Source organism: Lasiodiplodia theobromae (assembly GCF_012971845.1).
Source record: "Lasiodiplodia theobromae strain AM2As chromosome Unknown scaffold_16, whole genome shotgun sequence".
NCBI classification, from domain to species: domain Eukaryota; kingdom Fungi; phylum Ascomycota; class Dothideomycetes; order Botryosphaeriales; family Botryosphaeriaceae; genus Lasiodiplodia; species Lasiodiplodia theobromae.
The window spans coordinates 350001-374113 of NW_023336366.1; the positions used below are offsets into that span (position 1 = coordinate 350001).

Here is a 24113-nt window from a genome sequence, read left to right on the forward strand (position 1 = left end):
TTGCATACACCGATTTTCTTTTTCTTTTTGGCTAGCATTGCGGAGCATTGACCTTGGCAGACTCACAGTTCTCATATCCCATTTCTTCCCCACTCTTCTTCCCTCACGGCGCCTTCTACGGAAGGACGCGCAGTTTGTCTTTGCTTCAATCCACCTTTTCTTGATTCCTCCAAGCGAGAGAAAGAGATAGCTATCACCATCCGACCAACACCACTTTCCTTTGTTGCTCACTCTCTTTCCTGCACCCTTGCAATACTTTCTCGACACCAGATCGCTTTCCTTTCCTGCTTTTCTCGGCCCTGCCTTCGTTCTTTGCTTTTTCATTTTTTATTCCCTGCTGCTGTTGTTTCCTTGAACTTTTGATACCACAGGCTGTGTTGGCTTATTTGAGTGCTGCGAAACCACCACATCCATCCCAAATTATAAAAAAGCTTCATTCCCTGGTTTTTCCGTTGTCGTTTCAACCCTAGCAGAAGAGACGTTTTTTCCCTTATCGTGTGCAAGCGGAGTAAGAGCAAGCAGACAACAAGAGGAAAATGAAGTTGTAGTAATGCACATGCATGTCACTGGGCGCCAGCACGCGTATACGCACGCACATACCCAAATACAGAAGCTGAGAACAATCACGCGCATCTAGCGGGGCCGGTCCATCATGTCTGGCGTTTTTGCGTTCTTCAGTGATAGTATGACGTAGGCAGACGTACAGTCCCCTCTCGCAGCTGATGGCTAGCGTGGATTTGTTTTTTGCTCATTTCATGGGTAGCTGAAGCTATCGTCTGGACGAGAATGTCGAATTTTAATGTACTGCGAGAGGGGACTGTATACAAAGATGTCCACGCATTTCGCTGATTGTGGGAGTGGGCAACAACAGCGGCAATACCTAAGTGGCTGGGCCATCATCGCATTTGTTTTCAGGTTCGCTCAGTGCGGCAATCATAGAAACAATATTATTCCTGGCTGCAAACACGTGCCTGATGACCCGATTGGAGTATTAGACGCGCTTTTCTTGGCCTCCTACAAGGTTTAAGCGCATATGCAGGCACATGCTTCTCGAAATTGAGGGACGGTAGAGCTGACAGCGATCAATGGGTAGGAACGCGCTTCTGAAACAGGCTCAAAACTATGCATGCATTCGTATGATGCGGAATAGCATGGTGTGCAGGGGGCGGCCCGCAACCTAGACGCATGTGTGGGGTGTGGGGATTTGGAAACAGCCTCCTGACGCTTTGCTGGCAATGGATTGGCAGAGACGTTGTTCTAGCTTGTTCTGGGGGAGGGGATGCGGCCAACGTCATCTCCCGCTGCCGGGGTGAGTGTTGGTGGTTGACAGCAAAAGTTACTGGTCACTTTCCTCTTGAGCCAGCCCTACGCGTGCCTTGCCTCCCGTCTCTGCCTGGTTCGCGGCTCTTGAGCTGCCTTACTGACACGACGCATCTCCGCCGCTTTCCCTTTTTTCTCGTGTCGTTTCTTGCTTGTGCGCGAAAGCAAGCCGGTTTACGCTGTCGTTGCCACCGCCGGCGATCACACGTCGCGTACCCGACGATCTCCTCCACACGTCACCGGTCACCGCACCTGCACCCCGCCGCCGTCGCGTACCCTCGCACAGCATAGATCTTGCCCACAACTCCACACCCACGTCGCTGCCCCCCTTCCCCCGAGCCTGCAGCTGCAGCCCAAATACCTGCACGAGACGAGACCCAGCCCGCCAGCCACGACCATGACCGACGACACGCCGCCCAACCCGGCAAACGACGCGCCACACGCCATGATCATCGACAACAACTCGGAGCGCGAAGGCGCGCACGAGCCCGGCAGCCCGGCGCGCAGCAGCAGGAGCGGCTGGGACGGCAAGCTGCGCGTGAACAAGGCGGCGAAGCCCACGCCCGTCATCGTCAACCCGCACGTGCTGAGCGACCCGGAGCTGTCGGACGACGACGCCGCCGGCCCGCCGCCGGAGGAGATCGAGGCGGACGAGGACCTGCTGGAGGACTACGAGGAGGACGTGGACCAGATCGACCTGATCCACTGCCGCATCTCGTCCATACCCGCGCTGCGGCTGGAGCGCTTCAAGCAGCTGGAGCGCCTGTCGCTGCGCCAGAACCAGATCTCGACCATCGAGTTCCCCGAGGAGCTGGGCGAGAAGCTGACGGAGCTGGATCTCTACGACAACTTGATCGCGCATATTAAGGGCCTCGACCAGTTTGTGGGCATGGAGAATTTGGATCTGAGCTTCAACAAGATCAAGCATATCAAGAGGGTGAACCATATGAAGAAGTTGAAGGATCTGTACTTTGTGCAGAATAAGATTTCGGCTATTGAGAATTTGGAGGGTTTGACGGAGTTGAAGAACCTGGAGCTCGGTGCAAACAGGATAAGGGTAAGAGAGGACTTCTAGTCGTGCCTAGAAGTTCAGCTAATAAGGCGCGCGCGCAGAGCATTGAGAATCTGGAGACGCTCACCAGTCTCGAGGAGCTGTGGCTGGGGAAGAACAAGATCACCGAGATTAAGGTTTGCTCCGATCGAGCTGTTCCTCTCTATTTGAATATGCCTAATGTGCTTTCGCCCCTTCCAGGGCCTTGATACGCTGTCGAACCTCAAGATTCTCTCCATCCAATCCAACCGCCTTACTTCCATCACCGGCCTTGAGCAGCTCACCAACCTCGAGGAGCTCCACATCTCGCACAACGCCCTCACGTCGACGGATGGGCTTCAGAACAACACGAACTTGCGCGTCATCGACATCACAGGCAACCCGATCGAACACTTGACGAACCTGGCGTCGCTGACCAAACTTGAGGAATTCTGGGCCAGCTACTGCCAAGTGTCGGACTTTGCAGAGGTCGAGCGCGAACTGCGCGACAAGGAGAATCTGGAGACGGTGTACTTTGAGGGCTCACCGCTGCAGACGAGGCAGCCGGCGCTGTACAGGAACAAGGTGCGGCTTGCGTTGCCGCAGGTCAAGCAGATCGATGCGAGTAAGTCTTCCGCCACGACTTGGATGAGGGAGCAGGCTGGCGTGAGGAGTCTGGCATTCTTGTGATGCCAATGCTCTGTCTGCTGCTGTTGCTGTCATTCTCATTCTTCTGTTTTGTTTTACTGGAAAGAGGCTTACAACGGCGGCTATTTCTTTGCGATGGGCAGCTTTCGTGAGGGTGTGATGAACTGTCTCATCAGCTCAAGCACACACGCGTATACGATCGACGACGATATCCAAACGAGCGAGCCACGAAACGGACGCGGATACCACTGTGGGCATTTGTCGGGAAGGAAGCTAGGGATTGCGGGTTTCTTTGCTAGGTAGTCGGATAGGTTTTTATAAGGTGGGATATCTTCTGTTTCCCTTTCTTTTGCAATGCATCGACGGGCGTTTTTCTTTTCTTTTCTTTTTCCTCAACGAATTCGGAATGATGGCTATATGAGAATGAGGGACACAGCTTTCATGCTGAGTGTTCAGCGAAGCTGGACTTTGACGAGAAACGAGCGAGAATCGTGAGTCTCATGGGTGAAAGAGTGAGAAGAGGGCAGGAAGACGGCGTCTCGGGGCTTCTCCTTTAGATTCTCATGATACGGGCGGCTCACGGGGCCAATGACAGAATGCATGGTGTGGATGCATATAAAGATCCCCCTGTCTCATCGCTTTCGGATTAAAGATCTGTATGTGCCCGTCGACCTTTTCGACCGGTATAAAAAACCAGGTTACTGTTGGCGGGTTGAGAGTAAGAACAAAAGATACTCTCCGGACTGCCTGCGTCCTCTCAAGGAGATGCTTATTTTCGTCGCTATCTCTTATACTATCATCTCCTATCTCCAAGACAATGGAAATCACGGCGTACTCTGCAATTTCTTAGTGCAGACCACCAACGTTGGATAACGAGGATGCTGAGAATCACGAAGCTTTTCAAGTTAACGTCACCATCATCTTCATACGATGAGTGTGTCAATGAGCTGGCTCCAGGATCGATTAGTCTACATCAGGACCACGGCGAGCAGTGACTTTGTCGACTTAGAGTTGTCAATAAGCGTCATTAAAGCAGTGCATACAGGGAAGTCCGATTGCACAGAAATCGAAAACAGAATTTATATTGGGCATCGGAATGGCGAGACTGATCACGAGGGAACTCTATTTACATTGGACAGGAGTCAGCTGTTGCAGGGGGCGCGTGAGTCTTTACGCATATCCACATGTTACACTGTGCAGAGGAAGCCGACGCCATGCAGCTAACAAGCTTGTGATTGCTGCCGAGAGTGTAGCAGCAGCAGCTAAAAGACTCGCGCTGTTCGCTCGTCTTCTCTTATTTAAATTAGCCGCGGACAGGTCTTACTTTCGGTCGATTGCAACAAGGAAGTGACTTAGGAGCACTGGGAGATTCTGCAATCACAACCAGTTGCTACTCTTGCCTGGGGTGGATTCGCCCTGAGGCTGGATCTTCAATTATTAAGTATGTTTTTAATCCTCGAGGCTATTGTTCTCAGTCAATCTCCCTCTTAATTCACTATTCATAATGCAGAGTGCTCTTCTAAATGATGTGAGCATCATTATTTTTAAGAGATGCTGGCTTCTTGCACCTTGCCAAAGTCTTGGGAAGGGCGAAGCGAATCCGGAGACATCCACTTCAAGAAACAAAGCCGCCCAGAAGAGAGTACATTAATCGTTTGTAAGGTGCGCGCTCAGAGTCGCCTTCTCATCAATCGTGAAGCCTTCAATGATGATACACAATATGACTAACGCTCTGCTCAGATGTGTAGGGAAGGTCATGAGTCTCGGGCTGCTCTAGTGCTGTTCTAACATGGTGGTGGGTGCTATGCATCAAATGATGGTCACACTGACTGTATCACAAGTTACTGGTGGATGATCACTAGGCTTGAATCCGCAGCCTTGCCAGCTGCTTCGTCCTGCGCAGAATCTCTCCCTGAACCATTATATATCACCTGTACGCCTTGAGGCGAGGAATCCACAAGGGTGCTTGGTTGGCTTCCAACCACTACAATATCTACCACCCAAGCAAAAGAACGGACTTAGATATTCACTTCCTGGCTTTGTGTCGTCTGTTTCTTGCATAAGTTCACCAGCAAACATTTTGTTAATTCGACAGACTCAAATGCACCATCGTGAGTAAATGCTGAAGACCAAAACATCCAGAAGTCAGCGGTAACCTGCAGAGGTAACCACAGTCGATTCATCGTGTTTAAGTTCTTCTAGTCGGATCCTGAGAGGAGGAGAGTGGAGTTCTTCTTAAGGGCTATTATTCACAATACCAGTGGCCGTGCCAAACGCCATAGGTAGCTATGAAGTACTGCACAGAGACCGTGAAAAGCTCCTCCGTGAAATGTTGCAGCATACTCCAGATATGAATGCGCCAACACCAAAGTGTGACAGCCATAACCTGACGATTACTCCAGTCCCAGATGAGTATGAAAAAGATGTTTTGCTATAACAGCCTCTCTGTTTGCGTCTTCTCTATGGTGGACTGGCCAGCTCCTTTACCAGAATCCAATCACGCGGTTCGTATCAGTATTGAACAATTGACTGAAGTTCAACATGGGTATATAGTGTGTGGCTATGCATCTGCTGAAGTCGGTGTCTGTCCATTTCTGGCGAGCTGAACTCTGTGGCTACATCCAGAACAGTGAATGTCAGCGATATCGGACCGTTACATATTCCAAATACTTCCTGAATGCCATTCCTGCTGTGGACTAGTTTTGAGTACATCATGCATTCACACGGTGTAAACAAGCGACCTTAAATTGGGTAATGGTAAAATCTTTTTTCGAAGCGAGACCTCTATATCTACCTCGAAGAGCGCCGCTTTGCCTATCATGAGAAAAAGAAGACAACCCATCCCAGATAACGGAGAAAGAAAAGGAACAATATTTGTACACAAATAAGCAACGCGTGTCAATCCAACCACGTAAATCATGACACGCTCAACCGCTTTCGAGAGGGGAGTTTTTTGTCGCCGGTTCGTTGACTCCATCGGAATGCATCCAGAGACCCTAAAGACGATGAGGGAAAAAACCGCTTGGTGACCATCAAAACTGTAAAATATACCCCTGCTTCACGCGCCTGTCGTCGCGTTCGTCTCCTGATGCCATAACATACACACATTTTATTCACGGCCTGGCCACCGGGCGTGTCTTGTCGTCCTCGGATGGGGGGATTCGGAGGGAGGGAGGTATTACTGGAGATCTTGTTGGTGGCCATCGGCGCGTTTCGGGGGAGATAAATCGCTCTTTTTTTACTCGAACACGACCTTACGGACGAGCTGTGGCGCATTTGGTTAGCAAGTGACGCTATTGCGATTTCGGAGATGGGGAAGTAAACATACCGCCCAGGTGCCGGCGGCACCGGCGACCAGCCCGCTGGAGATGGCCATGGGCTTCAAACCGCGCGTGCTCTTGAAGAGCGCGCCGCTCAGAGCGCCAGCGACGATGCTGTTGGTCGCGTCGTGCTTGCCGCGGTAGTAGCCGATGGTGGAGTTGAAGATGTTGTAGACCATGGCGACGATGCCGGCGGAGTTGCCCAAGAAGGGACCGCGACGGGTGACGGAATTAAGGACAGCATTGAGACGCAGGCGCGGAGCCATCTGCGGGGTGGTCTTGTTCAGACCTTCAGCCAGACCCCAGGCGCCACCGAGTGTCAGGGCAGTCAGGTAGGTGGTGCCAGTGCCGTAGCACAGGTCGTCGGACCAGCCGCGCGACGGCAGGGCGGAGCGGGCGCCAGGAAGGTCTGACAGAGCGCCCTCCTCGAGCGTCAGGTAGTCCAGCGTGTCCTTGTCCAGGCCGGCCAGCGGGTGCAGCTGCGAGGCGTCGAAAGCGGTCGACGGGTTAAGGAAGGACGACACATCGGTGGCGGTCGAAGGGTCGAATGGCGCGGGCTGGAAGGAGTCGGTCTGGGTGTCTGTGGGCGGAGCGGTAGATCCGGATGTGGTGGTGGATGCCGACTTGCGGCCGGTCAGAGAGTCCCAGATGGTCATTGCGGCGGCGAAGGTGGTGGTGATGTATGACGCGCACGGGTGACGAGGCTACGGAGGGTAGAGAGAGCGCGAGGCGAGGCAATGGCGCGGCGAGATGGAGGGAGGCGGGGTTGAGGAGAGAGGAGAACCTCTGGATAGAGAGATGGTCGTGGGCTGCTGTCGCAAGCTGCAGAATGTCGCGGTCGGCCGTCGGGGCCCCAAAATTTACTTCATCACGGCGCCAAGGCCGGATTAGTAGCCCTGACGACAGGGATCCGCTTCCCGCCGCCGCTCCAATCCCGTGACTTCCAAAATTTCCGTCCTTGCGCACGACTCCACAACCTCGCCGTTGCATTTCGCTTTCGGGAGGTCCTGCCGCTGGCTTCACGCGCGAGCACCACCAGTCTCGGAAAACGACCAATTCCTCGCGACAGGACGTGGGGTTGAGGCTCAGCTGTACTTGAGGAGGACAAGAAAAAAAAAATCCTGCCCCCGGGATTGCCCGATATGGCGCAAGATGCGCCTCTGCAGGCTCCCGTCTCCGTGGATTTCCTGCGCAAACTGAGCAAAAACCTGCACAGTTACATTCCTGTCGATGGTGCTATCTCCGAAGACAGCATAAAGTAAGAAATTGAACACCTGGCGCACGGTCCGCGTCCACTGCTTGCCAGCCTCATGATAGCTTACAGAAATGCTGACTTGCTAAAAGCAAATTGTCTAACCTACTGGATGCTCTTGTTGGAACTGCATCCATACCCTACATCCCCGCTTCCCAAAGGGCAGGTGCTTGCAATCCACTATGTTCTCTTCTCGAAAAGTGTCAAGCTTCGCCGGACGAAAGGATCCGCTCGCTGGTTTGGACTAAACACATTTGGACCGATCTCTTCGACATCTTCCTCGAGAGATACGACAATGCAAAGCCCAAATCCATGAGGCAGGTCTTGCTGCTCCTGTGCACCATTCTCCACAAGGATAAGAGCACCACTGCACAAGCTGTTAGGGATGAGTCTGTTGTCCGCCTATTCGACGTCCTATTCCAAGAGGATGACACGTCCAAGGTCAAGCCTGCCCTCATTGCCCTCTCGCATTTTGTCCAGAAAGATGTGGTCACAGTTGACTACACCATCACCACATTCGAGCAGTGGGCTACTTCCAAAGGCAAATCGCTGCAACTGTTTCCCGCGCCCGGAAGCGTCTCCAAAACTTTCCTTCACGGTATTATGAACTGGGCGAATCACCAAGATACCACACCTGCAGCTGGCAACGCAATTTGCATCATCCTGGACCATGGCCGTCGTCAGCAGGCGGTGCACCTGGCCAAGGACAATGCAAACTCACGCCCAATCTGGGTGGAACCTCTGGAGAGCACCATCCGGAGGAATCCAGATGCAATGCAGAACTTTAAAAGTCACGTCTTCCCTGACTTGTTCAAGCCTATACTGACTGATTACCTCCGATTTTTGGAGCACCTGCATCTTGATGACCACATTCGGTTGAGGCCCAGCACCGATGGCGGCTCAAAGCCGTCAGATGACTTTGAGGCGTCGTTACTTTTCACCTCTCTGCAGGTTGGGAAGGATATGGGCTTTGTCCAGGAAGTTGGTGCGTCGTTCCTCCTCTTGCAGCTTAATCTTGGAACTTTACTAATGCAAACAGATCATCGCATTTCCAAGAAAATCGAGATTCGCGACGGAATTGTTCTGATTCCTGACAGGCTTCTTGGAAGGCTTCTTGCACACGAGCGGGCAGAGACCAGACTCGCCGCATTCGCTTTGCTCACAACTTCGGCTGCCGTAACCAGGCCTTTGACTCTTGGCACTTTTGCCGCGCTGAAGCGTAACTTGTCATATCTGCATGCCGACACCGATGCAAACTTCCGTGGAGAGGTGATGAGCCTGACTCTGTCGCTATTCGAACGTCTTCGAGGCTCGACCGGCGTGATGAGTAGAAACTTGGCCAAGGAACCGAAGACTCAAGACCAGAGCAGCACCTTCCAGCTATACCACGCCCACGTCGAATTTATCCACTGGTACCTGCGGTTCATATCATCCGAGCTTCACCCCACAGCGGCATATCAGAGACACATTTCCGCGCTTAAGGCCTTGATCATCGTCATGAAGTCCGGATTGGATCCATCGGTACCCCGCCAAGCACTGTCAAGGACCGCACAGGGCGAGATTAGATTTCCTTTCCAAATGAACGTCCTCACGCCTTTGCTGGTACGAGAGCTTTTTGACCTCATCATGGACCCCTTTGATGATGTCCGGCATGCGGCTACATTTTTGCTCAAACTGGGAACAAACACGACCTCCGAACCTCCTAAGAAACTACCGAAGGGTCCGAAGATTGTACCTGTTCTCATCGGCAAGCCGGTTGACTCCACTGCTCTCGTCGAGCATGGCTTTGCTTCGTTCCTCGACCGAGCGGAGAAAACCATGCTCCGCAGCGGCAGAGCCGATCACGCCGACGGTGTTGCTCGCGCCTACGACTTGCTCTTTGAGAGACGAGCCGAGACTTTAAGTCCTGAGTCTCCCGCCAACAATGTCCTGGCGGGCTGGATGAAGAGTCGTCAGGGTATAGTGGAGCATCTCATTTCCTTGTTGGATGAGACGATCGCCGCTGCGAGCAGCAATCTTTCTGTAGCTGTGAACGCGTATCCCATGCATGGTACGCTCTCTGCTCTTAGGTATATCTTTGATCAGCCTGCATTCTACGCTTCCATGGCAACTATGGAAGACAAAGAGCTGGAGCATTGGAAGCAGTTACACAACCATATCCTGGATAGCCTGCGCTCAATTTGGGACTGCGTTAGGGGTGTTCTTTGTGTTGACGCTCCCGAAGGCCACGTCCCCGATGATATGGAGGAAGAGCCCGACCTGACGACGAAGGACATTCTGAGCTATTCATGGAGAGGCCTGAAGGAAGCAAGGTAAGCATGTTTGCATAATAAAAGTGGCAAAACCTCACACTGACCCTAAACAGCACTCTATTGCGTGTAATCGTCGCCAAGGCGCCCTTCCAAATGCCCAACGGGACCTCTATCTTAAAGACTACGGAGTTTGAAGGCCTGGGCAAGCTCTGTTTTCTGCAGCTGGCTGAATTGCGACACCGCGGTGCCTTCTCGACCGTCGCCCAGACATTTGCTACTTTCTGCCTTCGCTGTAGCCGGTCTTCAGATCCTGAGATCAAGAGGCTACTCGATGTGTGGTACGAGGTAAGGGGCATCCTCTCATATACTCCCTATATTTTCGATGCTGAAAATGTTGCAGGAAACGCTTCGTTGCATTCGTGATAAGGGCTCCATGATCACCCGTCGATCAGCTGGGTTGCCATCTCTCATCACTGGCATCTTGTCTGCAGCTCCCGAAAGCACGCTCTTTGCGCGCGTCATCAGCGATCTTCAAGCAGAAGCAGTCCAGGAAGGACAAGACAAGAACATTGAAGGCAGCCACCTTCCTCAAGTCCATGCTTTGAACTGCTTGAAGGATGTCTTTACGAACACTAAGCTCGCATTGGCCTCTGAACCATACGTAGCTGAAGGTCTATCCCTCGCTGGAGGTAGGCTTGAGTCTAAGGTGTAAGTACTTACGACGTTCGGTTTAATGCAACGGAGCTGATACATGTTGGTACAGTTGGGCCATCCGCAATTGCGGTCTGATGCTTTTCCGTGCCCTCATCGACCGCCTCCTCGGCAGCGGTACCACGCAGAACTGGAAGGAGACCGACCGCCTCAAGATTACGCGCCTCTCGTACAAGAAATATCCGAACCTCCTCGACATTATCGTCCAGCTGCTCACGCCTAAACGCCAAGGTGGTGCGACAGAGCTGACGAATACCGCACTTGAAGGCGTCTTCCCTGCTTTCCAGATCCTGCAAAGAGCAAGGCCGCCGGCGGAGAGAAGGGCCGAGATTCAACAGCTGGTGTTTGCACTGACTGCAAGCTCCCATTGGCATGTGCGAGACATGGCTGCCAGGACTCTGGCTGCACTGCTGGGGCCGGAGGAGAGAGTCGAGTGGGTGCTCGCGTTGCTTGAGATGCCATTCCAGAAGCAGAACGCGTTGCATGGTGTGCTATCGTCTGTGAAATATCTTGTCAAGGAGATGTGTGAAGCAGACGACAAGGGACTCCATGGTAAGTGTCTGCTTCTCTCCTGGTCGGAGCTACGTGCTGATGATGATGTAGATGATCTTGATCTGCTGGCATTTGCGCTCTTTGAGCAATTTGAACGCCTTTACGAGAAAAACATCTGCCCACTGACCAAATCCGCTTACCTCGATATCGTCACTATGATCCAGAGACATCACATTGTCAAGGGTCACTGGAAGTGTAAGTCTCCACGCCATATCTTGTCTTTTCAAGTCGTTCTGACAGTTCCAGCCTCATCGCCTCTTATCTGTGAGGCTTTCGGTGATGGTGAAGATCTCTTCTACCACCTCGCCAAGGGGGCACTCCATGTGTTCAACCGCTTCCAAAGAGATCAGAAGCTTGGCAATAGCGGAAAGTCCGCCGGCGATGCTCTTCTACGCAGAGCACTTTCTCTCGCCACCGTCCAGCACTTGCTACTCCTTACCTGCGCTGCCGGCGAGCAGCCATCACTCCAAGCTCTCGTCACCGACCTTTTCAAACACATCACCGACCAAGACAGCGACACCTGCCGGACCACGCTCGAGTCCCTCATGTCGACCATCTCCGCATCCGTCCTCCACGCCGGAGCCGCCGTGCAAACCTGCATCGCCGAAATCCTGTCGACCGCTGCGACGTCCACGGACCTCGAAGTCGCCGCCACGGTCCGGCACGCCTTCGCCTCGCTGCTCGACCGCGGCCTCGACCTGCCCGCCGCGCGCCTCGCCCCGATCATGCTGGGCAGCGAGAAGCAGCAGCAGATGATCGCCGGCCTGGGCTCGCCCTCGCTGCACGAAGGCGCGCTGCCGCTGCTGGGCCGGTACATCGACGCGCGCGTCTCCGCGTCCTGCACCCCCAACGGCACGGCTACGGAGAACGGCGTAGCAGCAGTATCGGCGGAAGAGAAGGAGCAGCTACTCACCCTCTTCACCCGCACCCTCCGCGCCGACCTCGAGGAAACCCAGCCCTTCCCCACGCGCTGGGCCGCCATCGCCGCACTCGACACTCTACGCGGCTTCTGGCAGCAGCGCCAACAAGGAGATAACGATGACGAACACCATCTAGCCCTCGCCCTCATCGCCTACGACGCCCTCAACGACGACGACGACGAGATCCGCGACGCCGCTGCCCGCATCGCTACGCGCATCATCGTCGGTCCCGCTTATGACAACAACGCTCACGCCAACATGCCGACCGTCCTTCCTCTCACCGCCGCCCGCAAGCTGGCCGCGTACCTGCGGCACACGTACGCTGACTCGCCCCTGTTGTGTGCGGCGGCGCTGCACCGGCTGCTCGATCACGAGAGCGGGAGGGATGCCGCCAGGGCGCGGGGCGCGTTGGAGTGGGTGGGCGAAGCAGAAGGCGGTTTTGCGGCGCAGTTACGGGAGGCGCGGACGGAGAATGCGGTGCTTTTCGCGAGGGAGAAGCAGAATTTGTTTTTGGATCCGGTGAGGGAGGTGGGGGTTTGGGGGGAGGTGCTTGGGGGGTTGAGTTTGTGTGGCGGTGATGGTGCTGGTGCGGTGAGTGTGCGGGTGGTGAGGGCGTTGGAGGAGTGGTGTGTGGCTGGTTTGAGGGAGTTGCGGCTGTTGGCGGAGAGGGAGAGGGATGGTGCGATGGGTTGGTCGGGCAGGGGAGAGGTGTTTTTGCTGGGGTGGAGGGTCGTGGGCGCGGTGAGGGTCGTGTTGGGGTGGAAGAGGAGGGGGGTTGTGGTGGAGCGGCGGGGTGCGTTGGAGAGGAAGAAGAGGGTGGGCAGGTACAGGGCCTCGGAGATTAGGAGGGCGTTGAGGGAGACGGCAGATGCGTGGGTTGAGGCGGAACTGCACGGGTTGTGGTTGGGTGAGGTGGAGGACGTGCTGAGTGAGAGTGTTGTGGCGAAGTTGGTGGATGTGAATGGTGTCTTGGAAGCGGTCGTTGGGAAAGAGTGTATTGTTTGATGAAAAGCTGTGTTGGATTGAGAGGTGAGATCAGTCAACCCTCAAGGGCGATTGGTCTTCTTTTTCATAAAACGTCGATGCTGTTCGGTACACTACTGAGTGACTTGCGTCTTTGCTCAATCAGTGTAGTACTTGAATACAAACGTCTGAGTTGTTTGAATAGATGCAGTTGATACTCACACCTGCCTCTGACGTAAGTTCGGATGATTGTGATTAGACTTCAACTTCTCTTCACGGTATCCTTCACAGACTTTCTGGTACCTCTTCCTCTTAACCTTCTGAGATAAGAATGACTCTGGTGTTGACGTTTAAGACTTCGGCTAAGGGATCTTGGCTGTGCTCTTGAAAGTTCTGGTCATGGCGGTGAGCTTTAGCATGAACTTTGTATTGTCAATAGTCTCAGTCCTCCCCACCTGATCATGGTACTTTAACCGCCGTTAACCGGCGACTCACCAGCGTATATCCCGGCATTTCGTCTTAGCTAGCTTTGTGCAGGCTGTTCAGCGCGAAACTTGCCGTAGGGAGACGCATCTTGGTACGCACGGAGGGATAGTCTCGGAGTAAAAGGCCAAAAGATCGACGAACCAGGCATGATGCATCTCATCATCACGGCTTCTTAATGAATACCATTGCTGACGCTGGGCGACCATTATCAGCATCCTCAATAATTGCCTCATCGTTATTTCTTATTGCCGGATTGCGATTGCCAGTGGTCGCCTACCCGCTAAAGGGGAAGAACACATATATGACCATAAGCCAAAACAACCAGTGTCCGCGTACAGCTGGGCAAAGGAAGGTCCCCGATGTAGCCAACGACTGCAGCTGGTTGGAATCAGAAAGCGAGATTCTACGAACCTTTTATACGCCATTTCCCAGTGTCGTCATTGTCATCGTCGCGCAAGCGGTGTCATGTGCATCTGCTGCTGTCCGCTAGAGGCAAGTGCGCGTGTCCGCTTCTTTTGCTACTGCTACGTAGGAGGAGGGTCACGAGGTGATACCTGCAAAACATACATCCGGCCTCAGTATGCTGCATGAAAGGAATTAGTACAATGTCGTGAGCTGGGCACTCTAGGCAAAGTAGAGCATTGCACATATTGGCCAGATTAACAGTGTTAAAAGTTCGACTGTAGTTGTTGAGTTATGATAGGGGGCGTTTTCGTTTGCTAGAAAACGACAAGTCCCGGGTCGTCAGGAATGATTGGTATATATGATTATCGGCTAGGCAAAATTGCTCACCATAGGCAGCAGTAGATGGTAGATGAATATGGCACTAGAGCCCGAACGTAGAAATTCGAGGCTGAACTTTGAGCAAGTGCTGACGAGCCGGCGATGCAGGTCGAGCCGGCTAGACGTTTAGACGTTGAGTTGGCGTCGCATTCTGATAATCTCGGAGATATGAGCCAGAACGCCATGCACTTTGGCATCTGGGCCCGACTCATGGGACGGGATCGACGAGGCGTCCGTCCCGAAGCGAGTGGAGATTTTCTCGAAGGCCTCGGCCCCACTTGATTGCTTCTACCCCTTGCTTGCACATGTACGACGGAAATTCTAAACGTTCCATGGGAGGCTCGTGAAGAGATGCCTTACTTAGGTTGGAAAAGGTAAATTCGGCGAGGCTGTCGCGTGGCCGCCAAAAGTATGCATCGAGTAGTTGCATTGAGTCTCGTGCAAGTGCTCCGCAGGTCGCAAGCTGTTTCAGTCAGCGTGGGTATGAGGAGCAAGCCGCATCGTCAAATGCGAGTGGCGATGAAGCGGAGCGAGCTTTGCTCGTTGTCTAGTGTAGATAGTGAGGCAAGTCATTGCAGAGGTCGGAGAGTGGTTGCATGACTGGTTTGGTGGTGAAAGCGGTCGTTCCTTCCCCATCGCAGCCTCATCCCTCACCACCCACATCCTGCAGACACAACTCAAGTCTCAAAGGGAAAGGCATTCCTCGGCCCCGCATCGCACACCCGCGCTTATCCGAGAGTACACACGAGGTGGAGAGAGCGACGGCAAGCGGCGAGACGAACAGCGGCTCCATCTCTCACCACCTCGGTGCGGCGGGCAGTGGCTGCGGCCGAACTATGTTCGACGTAAGGCAGCATGGCAAGCCCAGATGGCTGCGTGTCACCCAAACAAGCGACTGGCCAGCAGCGAATCCTCGGCCGGCTCCTACAACATCGAACGTAGTCGGGATTCAACCGCGGCAGGCCGGGAAGGCAGTTCCCCTCTGCCCGAGAACCGCCATCTCAAGAGAATTTGCCGTGGAGGGCGTTCCCGACCATCTCATGCCACAGTGGCTTCAGTGGCGCGCCAAGGTGGGAGAGCCGCAGCCGTAGCCTCTTCCCGGAGCCCCTCAAGAACGGGAAATGTTTTGTTTCCTTCGTTCGAAGTTGCGGAAAAATATTCCATACACAGTACCGAGAAGTGAGGCGCGCCGGTTCCGGCAAGCTCGCGGCCGCCTCCGTGCGACGACAATCGGACGGGCGGCTCCCCCCTCGTGGGCAAAGAAACCCGGGGCATTATCGACGGCACTGGAGACGGCATTGGGGAAGCGGACGCGGAAACGCGACCGTCAGATTGTTCTTCCGCCTCTGGCCGAGCAAGAGCGGGCCAATGAGGTGGCGAAGGCAGAAGGCAAGATGCGGCTCTGCGACGATGTGCTCTGCCGGCCCGGCCCGTACTCGCGTGAGGTCGCGAGATGTGGTGTGAGAGATCGGAAACGCTCGTCGTGAAGTGCGGAGAAGTTGGTCGCGTGGTTGGCTGGCGAACTGCCGGCCTGCAGCCTGGTGGTGCCATGGCCTGACAGGGCGGTGCCGAGACAAGAACCGCGAAGCGGAACCCGAAGCTCGCAGACAGCGGAACCGGAGAGCACGCGGCTACGGAGCGCGGTGCGGAACCGTGGACAATGAGCCGGCGGAACTCCCGAGCGATACCGAGCGATACCGGCAATTAGACAACCCTGATGGCGAGACCACGACGTGATCTTTACGCAGTTGCACACAAGACGCGGAATTGTGTTTTCGCGCTGCGGGTACCAGCGGGGGAAAAGCTTTCTCCTCTGAGTATCAGAACGCAGACTAACTTCCGAGAGCTAACTTCCAGCAGTGGAAGGGAAGGGGAGAGCGAGGACTGAGGATTGGGCCTGATGACGTCAAGCGCGGCCTGGAATTTGCGGCACCGCTTCAGATGTTCGAGCACCGTTTTGATTCCGCTCTTCGCCGCACTTCGCAACGCCATTCTCCGAATATCGCCTTGAGAGAGCCGTTTCCTTCCGCCCCCGAGAAGATGGAAGCGTCTCCCGACCTCGTTCTGCACCATGTCCGCACCACACCATCTCGCCTTCCACGAAAGACTCCTTTCGAGCCTTAGCCGCAACAAACTGGGGCAGAAAGATGCTCGGAAGCTTTGAAGGAATGCAACAACACTAGATGGATGGACGCTTCTAAATGTCACAAGAACACCCATCAGCATGTGCCGATCAACGTCAATTATGGGTGTTAAAACCGCGAACTGAAGGAGTTCACATGGAAGTAGTGGCACGACCACTCGAAGAGGACACTTTTCTCCTCGTCAATTGCTTGCTCAAGTATGCAAGACCGGGTTAAAAGCCTAACACTTCTCTATACACAGTGCAAATAATCCCGAGCGCTAAGGCCGCCGCCGCGCCACCCTTTGAGGCTGCTCTTCATGCGTTTGGTCGGGATAGCTGGGATGGACACGTCTTCAGAAGAGACAAAGCAAAGGGAATCGTTATTGCCGCCATCTCATCGATTCAATGCAGAGTATGGAGCTAGTAGCCGCAGATGCCCCACCCGCAACTTGTCACCGCCAGATCTCCAGCAAGGTTCTCTAGTTGCTCGGACTTCAGTTACCAATAACGTCTCGATTTGCCGAAGAAGATCCCCGCAAAGAATACAAGCGAAGGTGGGATGATTCGGGGCGATGGCTCAGACACGACATGTGGGGTATATTGAGCTGCTGTTAAGGGATCAGACCAGGACTCTGTTGTGGACTCAACGGCCAATCAGACGGAATGGCCTTGCATGACCGCTCTATCCCTTTCAGGTATGAAGTCCATTCCCATATCTCAGATTGAAGGCGACGTCAATTCTGTGGCTTAGCTAATACTAAACAGAGAGACTTGGAAGGAAGACAACGTGACTCTCACCAAGAACAATGCAATGAACACATTCTCTCCAGAAATGTAAAGAAAGAAAGGCGACAGTTGACTCCACGTGCATGGCTTCGAAGCTTGATTCCTCCAAGATGCCATTTTGGATGAGACAAAAGTCCGTTTTATCTCCGCTTCAATGCCCACAAGGCTACGAATCAACATCTACTGAATACCGGCCCGAGATAACCGCCCCGGTAGTGGTGCTAATCTTCGCTCCGGCCCCACGACGCTAATGTCAATCTCAAAACGAACACCACACCTTACCAATTACGACCAAAACAAAGGGTGGAAACCAGTGCATGGCAGATGAAACACCCGGATATACTTACCGTATCTCCTTACCAACCGCGAGCAACTGCTTGTACTTTGAAGTGCTGTTCAACATGCTACGCTGCCTATCTTAGACTTGGCCCCGGCAGCACACGGAATGATGCAACTTTTACGAGACTTTCCAAAACAACAAACATCATTCGCAAGCATAACCATATGACGACTCCACAGATTTTTCATGTTTATTTTCTCTGGAGATATGGACATCCTTAGGGAAACTGAACCCTTTCCCCAACTTCGTGCGTAACTCAACATCCACCCTAACTCCAGCATTTCACATACAGACCTCAGAGCTCCCATATCGTATTTTCGATTTGGATGGTCTTCCTCTTCCTCTTCCAGTCGTTCATCGTCCAGTCGTTCCAGACCAACTACAGCTTTGGCGTCATAGCAACCGGCCTCATCCAACTCGCGCTCTCCGTCGGCACCCTCATCGGCACCACCGTCAACCCGGTGCAAGACACGCTCTACCTCCGCTCCTCCAAGCGCAGCAGGCATGATCCAGGCCTGTCTATCCTGGAAGCGCGCCTGTCCTCGTCGGTGCCGGGCTCGCTGTTCTTCACGGCGGGGGTTGTTCTGATATGGTGGGTGTCGCCATCGTCGGGCCTGGGAATTTACAGCATCTACCTCGTCGTCGTCAACTACCTGGCCAAGACGCGTACGAAAAGCACGCCGCCTCGGCCCTCAGCGCCACCAGCCTAGGCCGCAACACGTTCGGCGCCTTCCTGCCCCTGGCCATCCAGAGCTTGTTTCGCGATTTGGGGTTCCAGTGGGCTGACAGATTGCTCGGATTCGTCAGGCTGGCGTTGAGTGCGGCGCCGTTGGTCATTTTGTGGAAGGGCGAGGAGATTAGGAGGAGGAGTCTGCTTATGTGCAAGGCGACGTTTGTCACGCAAGAAGAAGAGTGGGGCAAGTCATTGCTTGGAGCGTGACGAGGTGTGGAAAAAATTAGTGGATGGTGATAATGGGTGCGAGAGGTGGTGGTGTTGATAGAAGGACAACACGAAAAAGGAACATGATGTGGATCGAAGTATTCAATGCTTGAGTACCAAAATGTAAAATTTTGATTCTGTGTAGACTTATGACGTTTGTGTTTCTATAACCCTCTTGAATGTTGAGAGTAGAGATCGAACAATCCGAAAATTTTCAGTCAGGAGTATTGTGAATGTCTCTTGCGACGACCAATGGCCATCCAACCCTGTATGAATCCCGTTCCAAGTTGAAAGCAAAACTCCCGAAAACGCCTTGCTAAACTGTCTCTCTAACGACCAAAGACGCGCTCGCCGCAATGTATTTCCCATCATGAATATTTTATCCGACACTATCACCATTACCACCAGCACAGTTAACACGACCACCGCAACCAACCAACCAACCAACCCCTGCCGTCATCTCTCACCAGCCACTCCTCCCCCTCTTCAATACGCCGACCTCGCCCTCCTCGCCCCTCCCCTATACGCCTCGGTCGGCCCATACCCTTGGCCGTACCCGGACCCCACGACAACGCCATTACTCGCGTTCCACCCCGCCGCGTCAGCATCGCCCAACCCGTACCTCAACCCCGCGTAGCCCCCTGCCGCAGCACCTTGCGCACCACCGACACCACCACCACCACTACCACCCCGATCCCTCCGACTACTCACACTCCTATCATCGACGACGAATCCGGAAGGCGTCACGTACGGTGATTGTTGGTGTCGGCTCTTCTTTTTGTTGGAAGAAGAGGAAGTGGAGGGGGATTGCTGGCGCTGCAGCTCCTGGACCTCATCCCAGCGGGCGCCGCCGTAGAGGATGTTTTCCGAGTAGATGAAGGGCTTGGGCCCGCCGGGGGCGCGGCCGCGGCGCACGCGGTGGCGGCGGGCGAAGTAGGTGCAGCTGAGGTAGAAGGCGTGGATGTGCGAGGGGAGGATGGCGGCGAGGAAGAGGAGGCTTGTTTTTGATGTTAGCTCGCAATTGCTTTTGTGGGTGTGGGTGTGGGGATTGGTTGCGTTGAGTGGGGATGAGCGAAGGGGCGGCGGGGTTGCGAGTCCCTTGGTTGGAGAGGGGACAGATTTGACACTTACGCGTTTATTAACGTGTCCATGCCGAAACCTGTCAGGAAGATGACGGCTAACGGCGGGAAGAAGATGTTTGTGATGGTGATGAAGAGGCGGTAGCAGATCGCCATGGTGATCGTTGATGGGGGCCCGTGGATTGAGATGGATCTGCGATACGAGCGACCGTTCGCGATTGATGATCACGGATCTTTTAGCGGGGTAACGGGGGTTCGTATCGGTGTGCTGCTGTCGGTGGAGCGAGAGAGAGGTCGAGACCTAGCAGGTCCATACGGACATTGAAAGTGGGTTGAGGAGAGAGATGGTGCCTGGGCGTTCAGGCCAGCTTCCAGCTTGTCCTTGACCCTGGAAACTTTTTCTGCACGGCTGCCAGGATTGGGAGCTAGAGCTTGGTTTGGCCCTGGAAGGTGACGTCACAAGCGGCTGAAAGATATTGGCCAGCCGGGCGTATCTCCGCTTCAGCCCTATCGTATCGATAAGGAAGGTGGGGTGTCTATGTGGAACATTTTGGATCTCTTGTTTGAACTTCTCCTGACTAGAAGCTGTAGCCAAGAAGCATCCAGTGCTTGACTGTATTTAGGCTGCAGCACGGATGTTCCTTAACACAACGTCATCGGCCTTTAACTGTTACCTCGACTGCTGAAACTGAAAGTCTTCATCACTTACCAACCCAATGCTACGATGGCGAACCTAATTATACCCAGATAAGCTTTGTTAGCCAATAGCCTAATGATATATTTAACTAGCTGAAAAATCTGCCTTTTTTCTAAGTCACCACAGCGAAGTGTCCGCGGCAGCCTCTTCAACTGTTCCATTCCAATCATTGAATAGTGCGTCGAGGACATTTTACTGAGTGCCGAACTACGAGATACATTAGAGCTGAACATTTAGACTCTGCACAACACGAAATACGAGGCCCAGCGGTGTTGAGTGGCCTTCGTCGGCCGAGGGTTATCTTCGGGGAAACTGTTCTTGCCCAAAAGAGTAACCGAGTGTGTTCGGAGCATCCTTACATCCTTCTTAAAGCCGAACTGCGGCAATAATGTGGGGCGAAGCCAATCTGAGGCCTCCATTGCGGTGATAAAGGACTTAACAGCTAAGTGTCTGCGTGCAATGCTGCTCTTCGGGGTATTTAAGGCGCCTCCCCTCCTTTGGGGGAGCAGGACAGCCCGACCTGACCAATTCTCTTTCAATTCCTTTACGTTTCTCTACCAGAAAGTTAGCAATCCTCCAGTGCCACCAAAATGAGCGCAGGAAAGCCCGCCATGAAGGCCGTCTTCGGTGCCATGACCATTGGCATTCCAGGTACGAGAATCACTGAAGGAGAATAGTACAATATCTTACACTTCAGTCTCCAGGCATTGAGATGACGCGCGTCCACACCCTCGAGGGCACCTCGAAACTCCTTGACATCCTCCAAGCCCACGGCCACAACGAAGTCGACAGCGCTCGCGTCTACGGAGAGGGCACATCCGAATCGTACCTGGGTTCGGTAACGCCGTCGTGGCAAGAGCGCGGCATCGTGATGGAGACCAAGCTCTACCCGAACAAGGGCAGAGGCATGTCGAAGGCGGAGTACACGCACGCGCCGGGCGACCTGCGGCGGGGGCTGCTGGACAGCCTGAAGGCGCTCAAGGCCGACAAGATCGACATGTGGTACCTGCACGGGCCGGACCGCAGCGTGCCGTTCGAGGACACGCTGCGCGAGGTCAACGAGCTGCACAAGGAGGGCTACTTCGCCCGCTTCGGCATCTCCAACTACCAGGCGTGGGAGGTGGCGCGCATCTGCGAGACGTGCAAGCAAAACGGCTGGATCATGCCGAGCGTGTACCAGGCGCTGTACAACGCTTTCCACCGCAAGATCGAGGAGGAGCTCGTGCCGTGCCTGCGCTACTACGGCGTCGCCCTCTACGTCTTCAACCCGCTCGCCGGCGGCTTCCTGACCAGCAGGTACCAGAAGGACCAGACCGAGTTTGAGGATGGTGAACGCTTCGATCCGAAGAAGTGGCAAGGGAAGCTGACGCGTGGCCGTTACTGGAACGATCCGATGTGGGAGGCGTTGGAGGGACTGAGGCCGGTGGCGAAGAAGTATGGCATTACAGAGGTGCAGTGCGCCTTGAGGTGGCTGGCGCACCATTCGGCGTTGAAGAAGGAGCTTGGCGATGCTGTTATCGTGGGTGCGAGCGGCCCGCACCACTTGGAGGACAATCTGGCGGCGCTAGAACAGGGCCCATTGCCGGAAGAAATTGTTCAGGCGCTGGATGCTGGTTGGGAGAAGACCCGGACCCTGCCCCTGAGGTTCTGGCACTAGTGATATAACATTGTTTTGATACAATATATGCAGCATTGTGTTATGTGCCATTTGGTGTTTTGATCTGCTTCTTCATTCACTCACCTCTGCTGCCCATTTGTACTTGGACAAAGTCGATGGCCTTGCCGCTGCCTGCCAACTGCACCTCTCTTTCGAAGCATATCTTTGCTTCTCTTCCCGGGACACTTAAACCCAACTTCACTCGGCGATCCAGTCTTTGCTCGACACAGTGAACTCACCTCACTTCGAATGGCTTCCGACTCCGACGGACTCACTGTCGGGCCCACTGCTGCCATGGGTCTCGGCCACGCTCCTCGGGCCAGCTTGATGGGTATGCCGACCGAACTGCTTCTCCAAATCGCAGAGGCGGTCACCGACAAGAAAGGCATCATGAGCCTCTGCCGCACCTCTCGCCGCCTCTCCAGTGCCGCCCAGCCGGAGCTGTTCAAGCGTTTTCCTATCCACATCCAGCGTCAGGCCTACTACACCTCTTTCCTCAAGACCATCACCATGCGGCCCTCCCTCGGTGCCCATGTCAAGGAGCTCCACTTCTGGCTGTTCAAGAGACAAGACCCGAATCCCGGCTGCTTTGACTGCGATGAAGGGGACATCATCTGCGGCATGACCTATTGGTACCACCCTTCGCCGCCGCGTGTGGACATTGCGCGTGCGACGGCCCTTGCGGCTGAAGTGGGAGACATCGAGAGCGAGCTGCACGCCGGCCTCGAGGACAACGACGGCGAGGCCATCTTGATCAGCCTCCTGAGGCACTTGCCCAAGCTCCAAGTTCTGAGTGTCTGGTTGGACGGCTTCAACCCGGGCTCCGCGCCCGAGCCGCGTCTCCTGGCCAACTTCTTCCTCTCGCTTGCTGCTGCCAACCAGGACCCGTCAAAGCCTTTGGTGAACTTGAAAAGGGTGACCTTTGCCACCCCGGACTACTACAAACCGACCTGGGATCATCTCTGGAATGCTCTGGCCCGTTTGCGCATGAGTAATCTGCTTTGGAAGGCTCAAAAGAGGCTCAGGGTTATGGCCTTCGTCAGTATTAGCGACCCTAAGGAGAGAGCCCGGATGTACAAGTACGGAAGATATTCGCAGCAGGCAACGAGGATGTCATATGCCTATCTTTTGGACTACGCACGGAGGTGCTAGTGCCTTTGAAGTCTTGTCGATCCGGAATGGTGGATTGAAGGCTACGGGTCGAGACCACGATTGTTTAGGATAGAGTAGATTGCAGCAGCTCTAAGATTGTGGACATGGTGTCAAGTCGAGTAATTAGTTCAAACGATGTAATTAGAGCTCAAATTGACCGAGTAAGCTTCGAAGTCGTACTGGACCCTGGTATTGCGTATATGGAGAATGCTACCGAATACTACTGCTGCTGCTGCGCCTCGGGGAAGTGCCGCATGAGCATCGCCGGCTAGATGGCCAGAACAAGTTGATATCACTAAGAGGCTCCCGATGTTGGGTAAACTGTGGGCAAAGGTCATTCTTAAAGAGCTTGGAAACGCTCAAAACGTCGTATCGCGCGCTCCCGCTCCAGTCATCACAATGCTGAGCGCACTCCTTCGAAGGGACGGCACACCAAGAAGTAAACTCAAGGCTTGTATGTTCTCTGGTTCGGTGGACAGTTAAAGCATAGGCGCCATGTGATGTGGCTGCACCGTTTCCGGTATCAATCCTCCGTAACGAGCACTTGCCAATTTGGGAAGACGCCACGGTCAACATTGACATTACACTATTTCCCGTCTTTGGGGGCATACCAGTCTCTTATTGTTGTATAATAGCAGTAAAGGCTCTCTATACAACGAATGCCGTTCCCAGATCTCTTCCAGCGATTTATTTAACTTTCTTTTTTGCCGCAACACCACAGCCGTCGCCGCTGCCATCACCACAACCACGACGACAGTACGTATGTAAGCTTGATTGAACTTTCATCTCATTCCCCGACATTACATTGACTTTTTCTACCGCCATACTACCCTATCAAGGTCTATCATACTAGAGAATTCGGGCTAAATATATGTGAAGAATTTAGCAGAGAACAAACAACCACCATACCACCCACCCTTCGAGTCCACTCTACCGTCGCCGTTGCCGTTGCCACCACCACCACTCCTAGTGGGCGCGTTAGGCTCTCTACGGTGCTCGGCTTGCATGCTTTTGTTATTTTTAGATACTATCATCAAAAACGTTTCGGAATAGTTTCCTTTCTCCAAAAAGGTTTTGCTGTTGCTTTGAGCAGCATTAAC

At 53.9% G+C, this 24113-nt stretch overlaps 7 protein-coding genes across 7 annotated transcripts; 5 read left to right on the forward strand and 2 right to left on the reverse strand.

Annotated features, from left to right (window-relative positions):
- Nucleotides 1-1717: 1717 nt before the first annotated feature.
- On the forward strand, nucleotides 1718-3040 carry LTHEOB_5767 (Protein phosphatase pp1 regulatory subunit; the record flags this gene model as incomplete). Its single annotated transcript, XM_035514948.1, has 3 exons — nucleotides 1718-2377; nucleotides 2434-2508; nucleotides 2573-3040. The coding sequence occupies 3 exons, from the start codon at nucleotides 1718-1720 to the stop codon at nucleotides 3038-3040; spliced, it is 1203 nt and encodes a 400-aa protein (XP_035373459.1).
- A 3196-nt stretch (nucleotides 3041-6236) lies between these two features.
- Nucleotides 6237-6974, reverse strand: LTHEOB_5768 (Mitochondrial import protein; the record flags this gene model as incomplete). Its single annotated transcript, XM_035514949.1, has 2 exons — nucleotides 6237-6263; nucleotides 6327-6974. The coding sequence occupies 2 exons, from the start codon at nucleotides 6972-6974 to the stop codon at nucleotides 6237-6239; spliced, it is 675 nt and encodes a 224-aa protein (XP_035373460.1).
- Nucleotides 6975-7460: 486 nt separating this feature from the next.
- Nucleotides 7461-13010, forward strand: LTHEOB_5769 (Armadillo-like helical protein; the record flags this gene model as incomplete). Its single annotated transcript, XM_035514950.1, has 8 exons — nucleotides 7461-7576; nucleotides 7663-8555; nucleotides 8610-9882; nucleotides 9936-10167; nucleotides 10223-10530; nucleotides 10586-11085; nucleotides 11137-11280; nucleotides 11332-13010. 8 exons carry the CDS (start codon nucleotides 7461-7463, stop codon nucleotides 13008-13010), a joined length of 5145 nt encoding a protein of 1714 aa, XP_035373461.1.
- A 4804-nt stretch (nucleotides 13011-17814) lies between these two features.
- On the forward strand, nucleotides 17815-18428 carry LTHEOB_5770 (MFS multidrug transporter; the record flags this gene model as incomplete). The annotated part of the gene is made up of 2 exons (XM_035514952.1): nucleotides 17815-18154; nucleotides 18199-18428. 2 exons carry the CDS (start codon nucleotides 17815-17817, stop codon nucleotides 18426-18428), a joined length of 570 nt encoding a protein of 189 aa, XP_035373462.1.
- A 486-nt stretch (nucleotides 18429-18914) lies between these two features.
- LTHEOB_5771 (Plasma membrane proteolipid 3) lies at nucleotides 18915-19663 on the reverse strand (the record flags this gene model as incomplete). Its single annotated transcript, XM_035514953.1, has 2 exons — nucleotides 18915-19425; nucleotides 19560-19663. 2 exons carry the CDS (start codon nucleotides 19661-19663, stop codon nucleotides 18915-18917), a joined length of 615 nt encoding a protein of 204 aa, XP_035373463.1.
- Nucleotides 19664-20794: 1131 nt separating this feature from the next.
- Nucleotides 20795-21861, forward strand: LTHEOB_5772 (Aldo/keto reductase; the record flags this gene model as incomplete). The annotated part of the gene is made up of 2 exons (XM_035514954.1): nucleotides 20795-20855; nucleotides 20909-21861. 2 exons carry the CDS (start codon nucleotides 20795-20797, stop codon nucleotides 21859-21861), a joined length of 1014 nt encoding a protein of 337 aa, XP_035373464.1.
- A 249-nt stretch (nucleotides 21862-22110) lies between these two features.
- Nucleotides 22111-23013, forward strand: LTHEOB_5773 (uncharacterized protein; the record flags this gene model as incomplete). Its single annotated transcript, XM_035514955.1, has 1 exon — nucleotides 22111-23013. The coding sequence occupies one exon, from the start codon at nucleotides 22111-22113 to the stop codon at nucleotides 23011-23013; it is 903 nt and encodes a 300-aa protein (XP_035373465.1).
- Between the last annotated feature and the right edge of the window lie 1100 nt (nucleotides 23014-24113).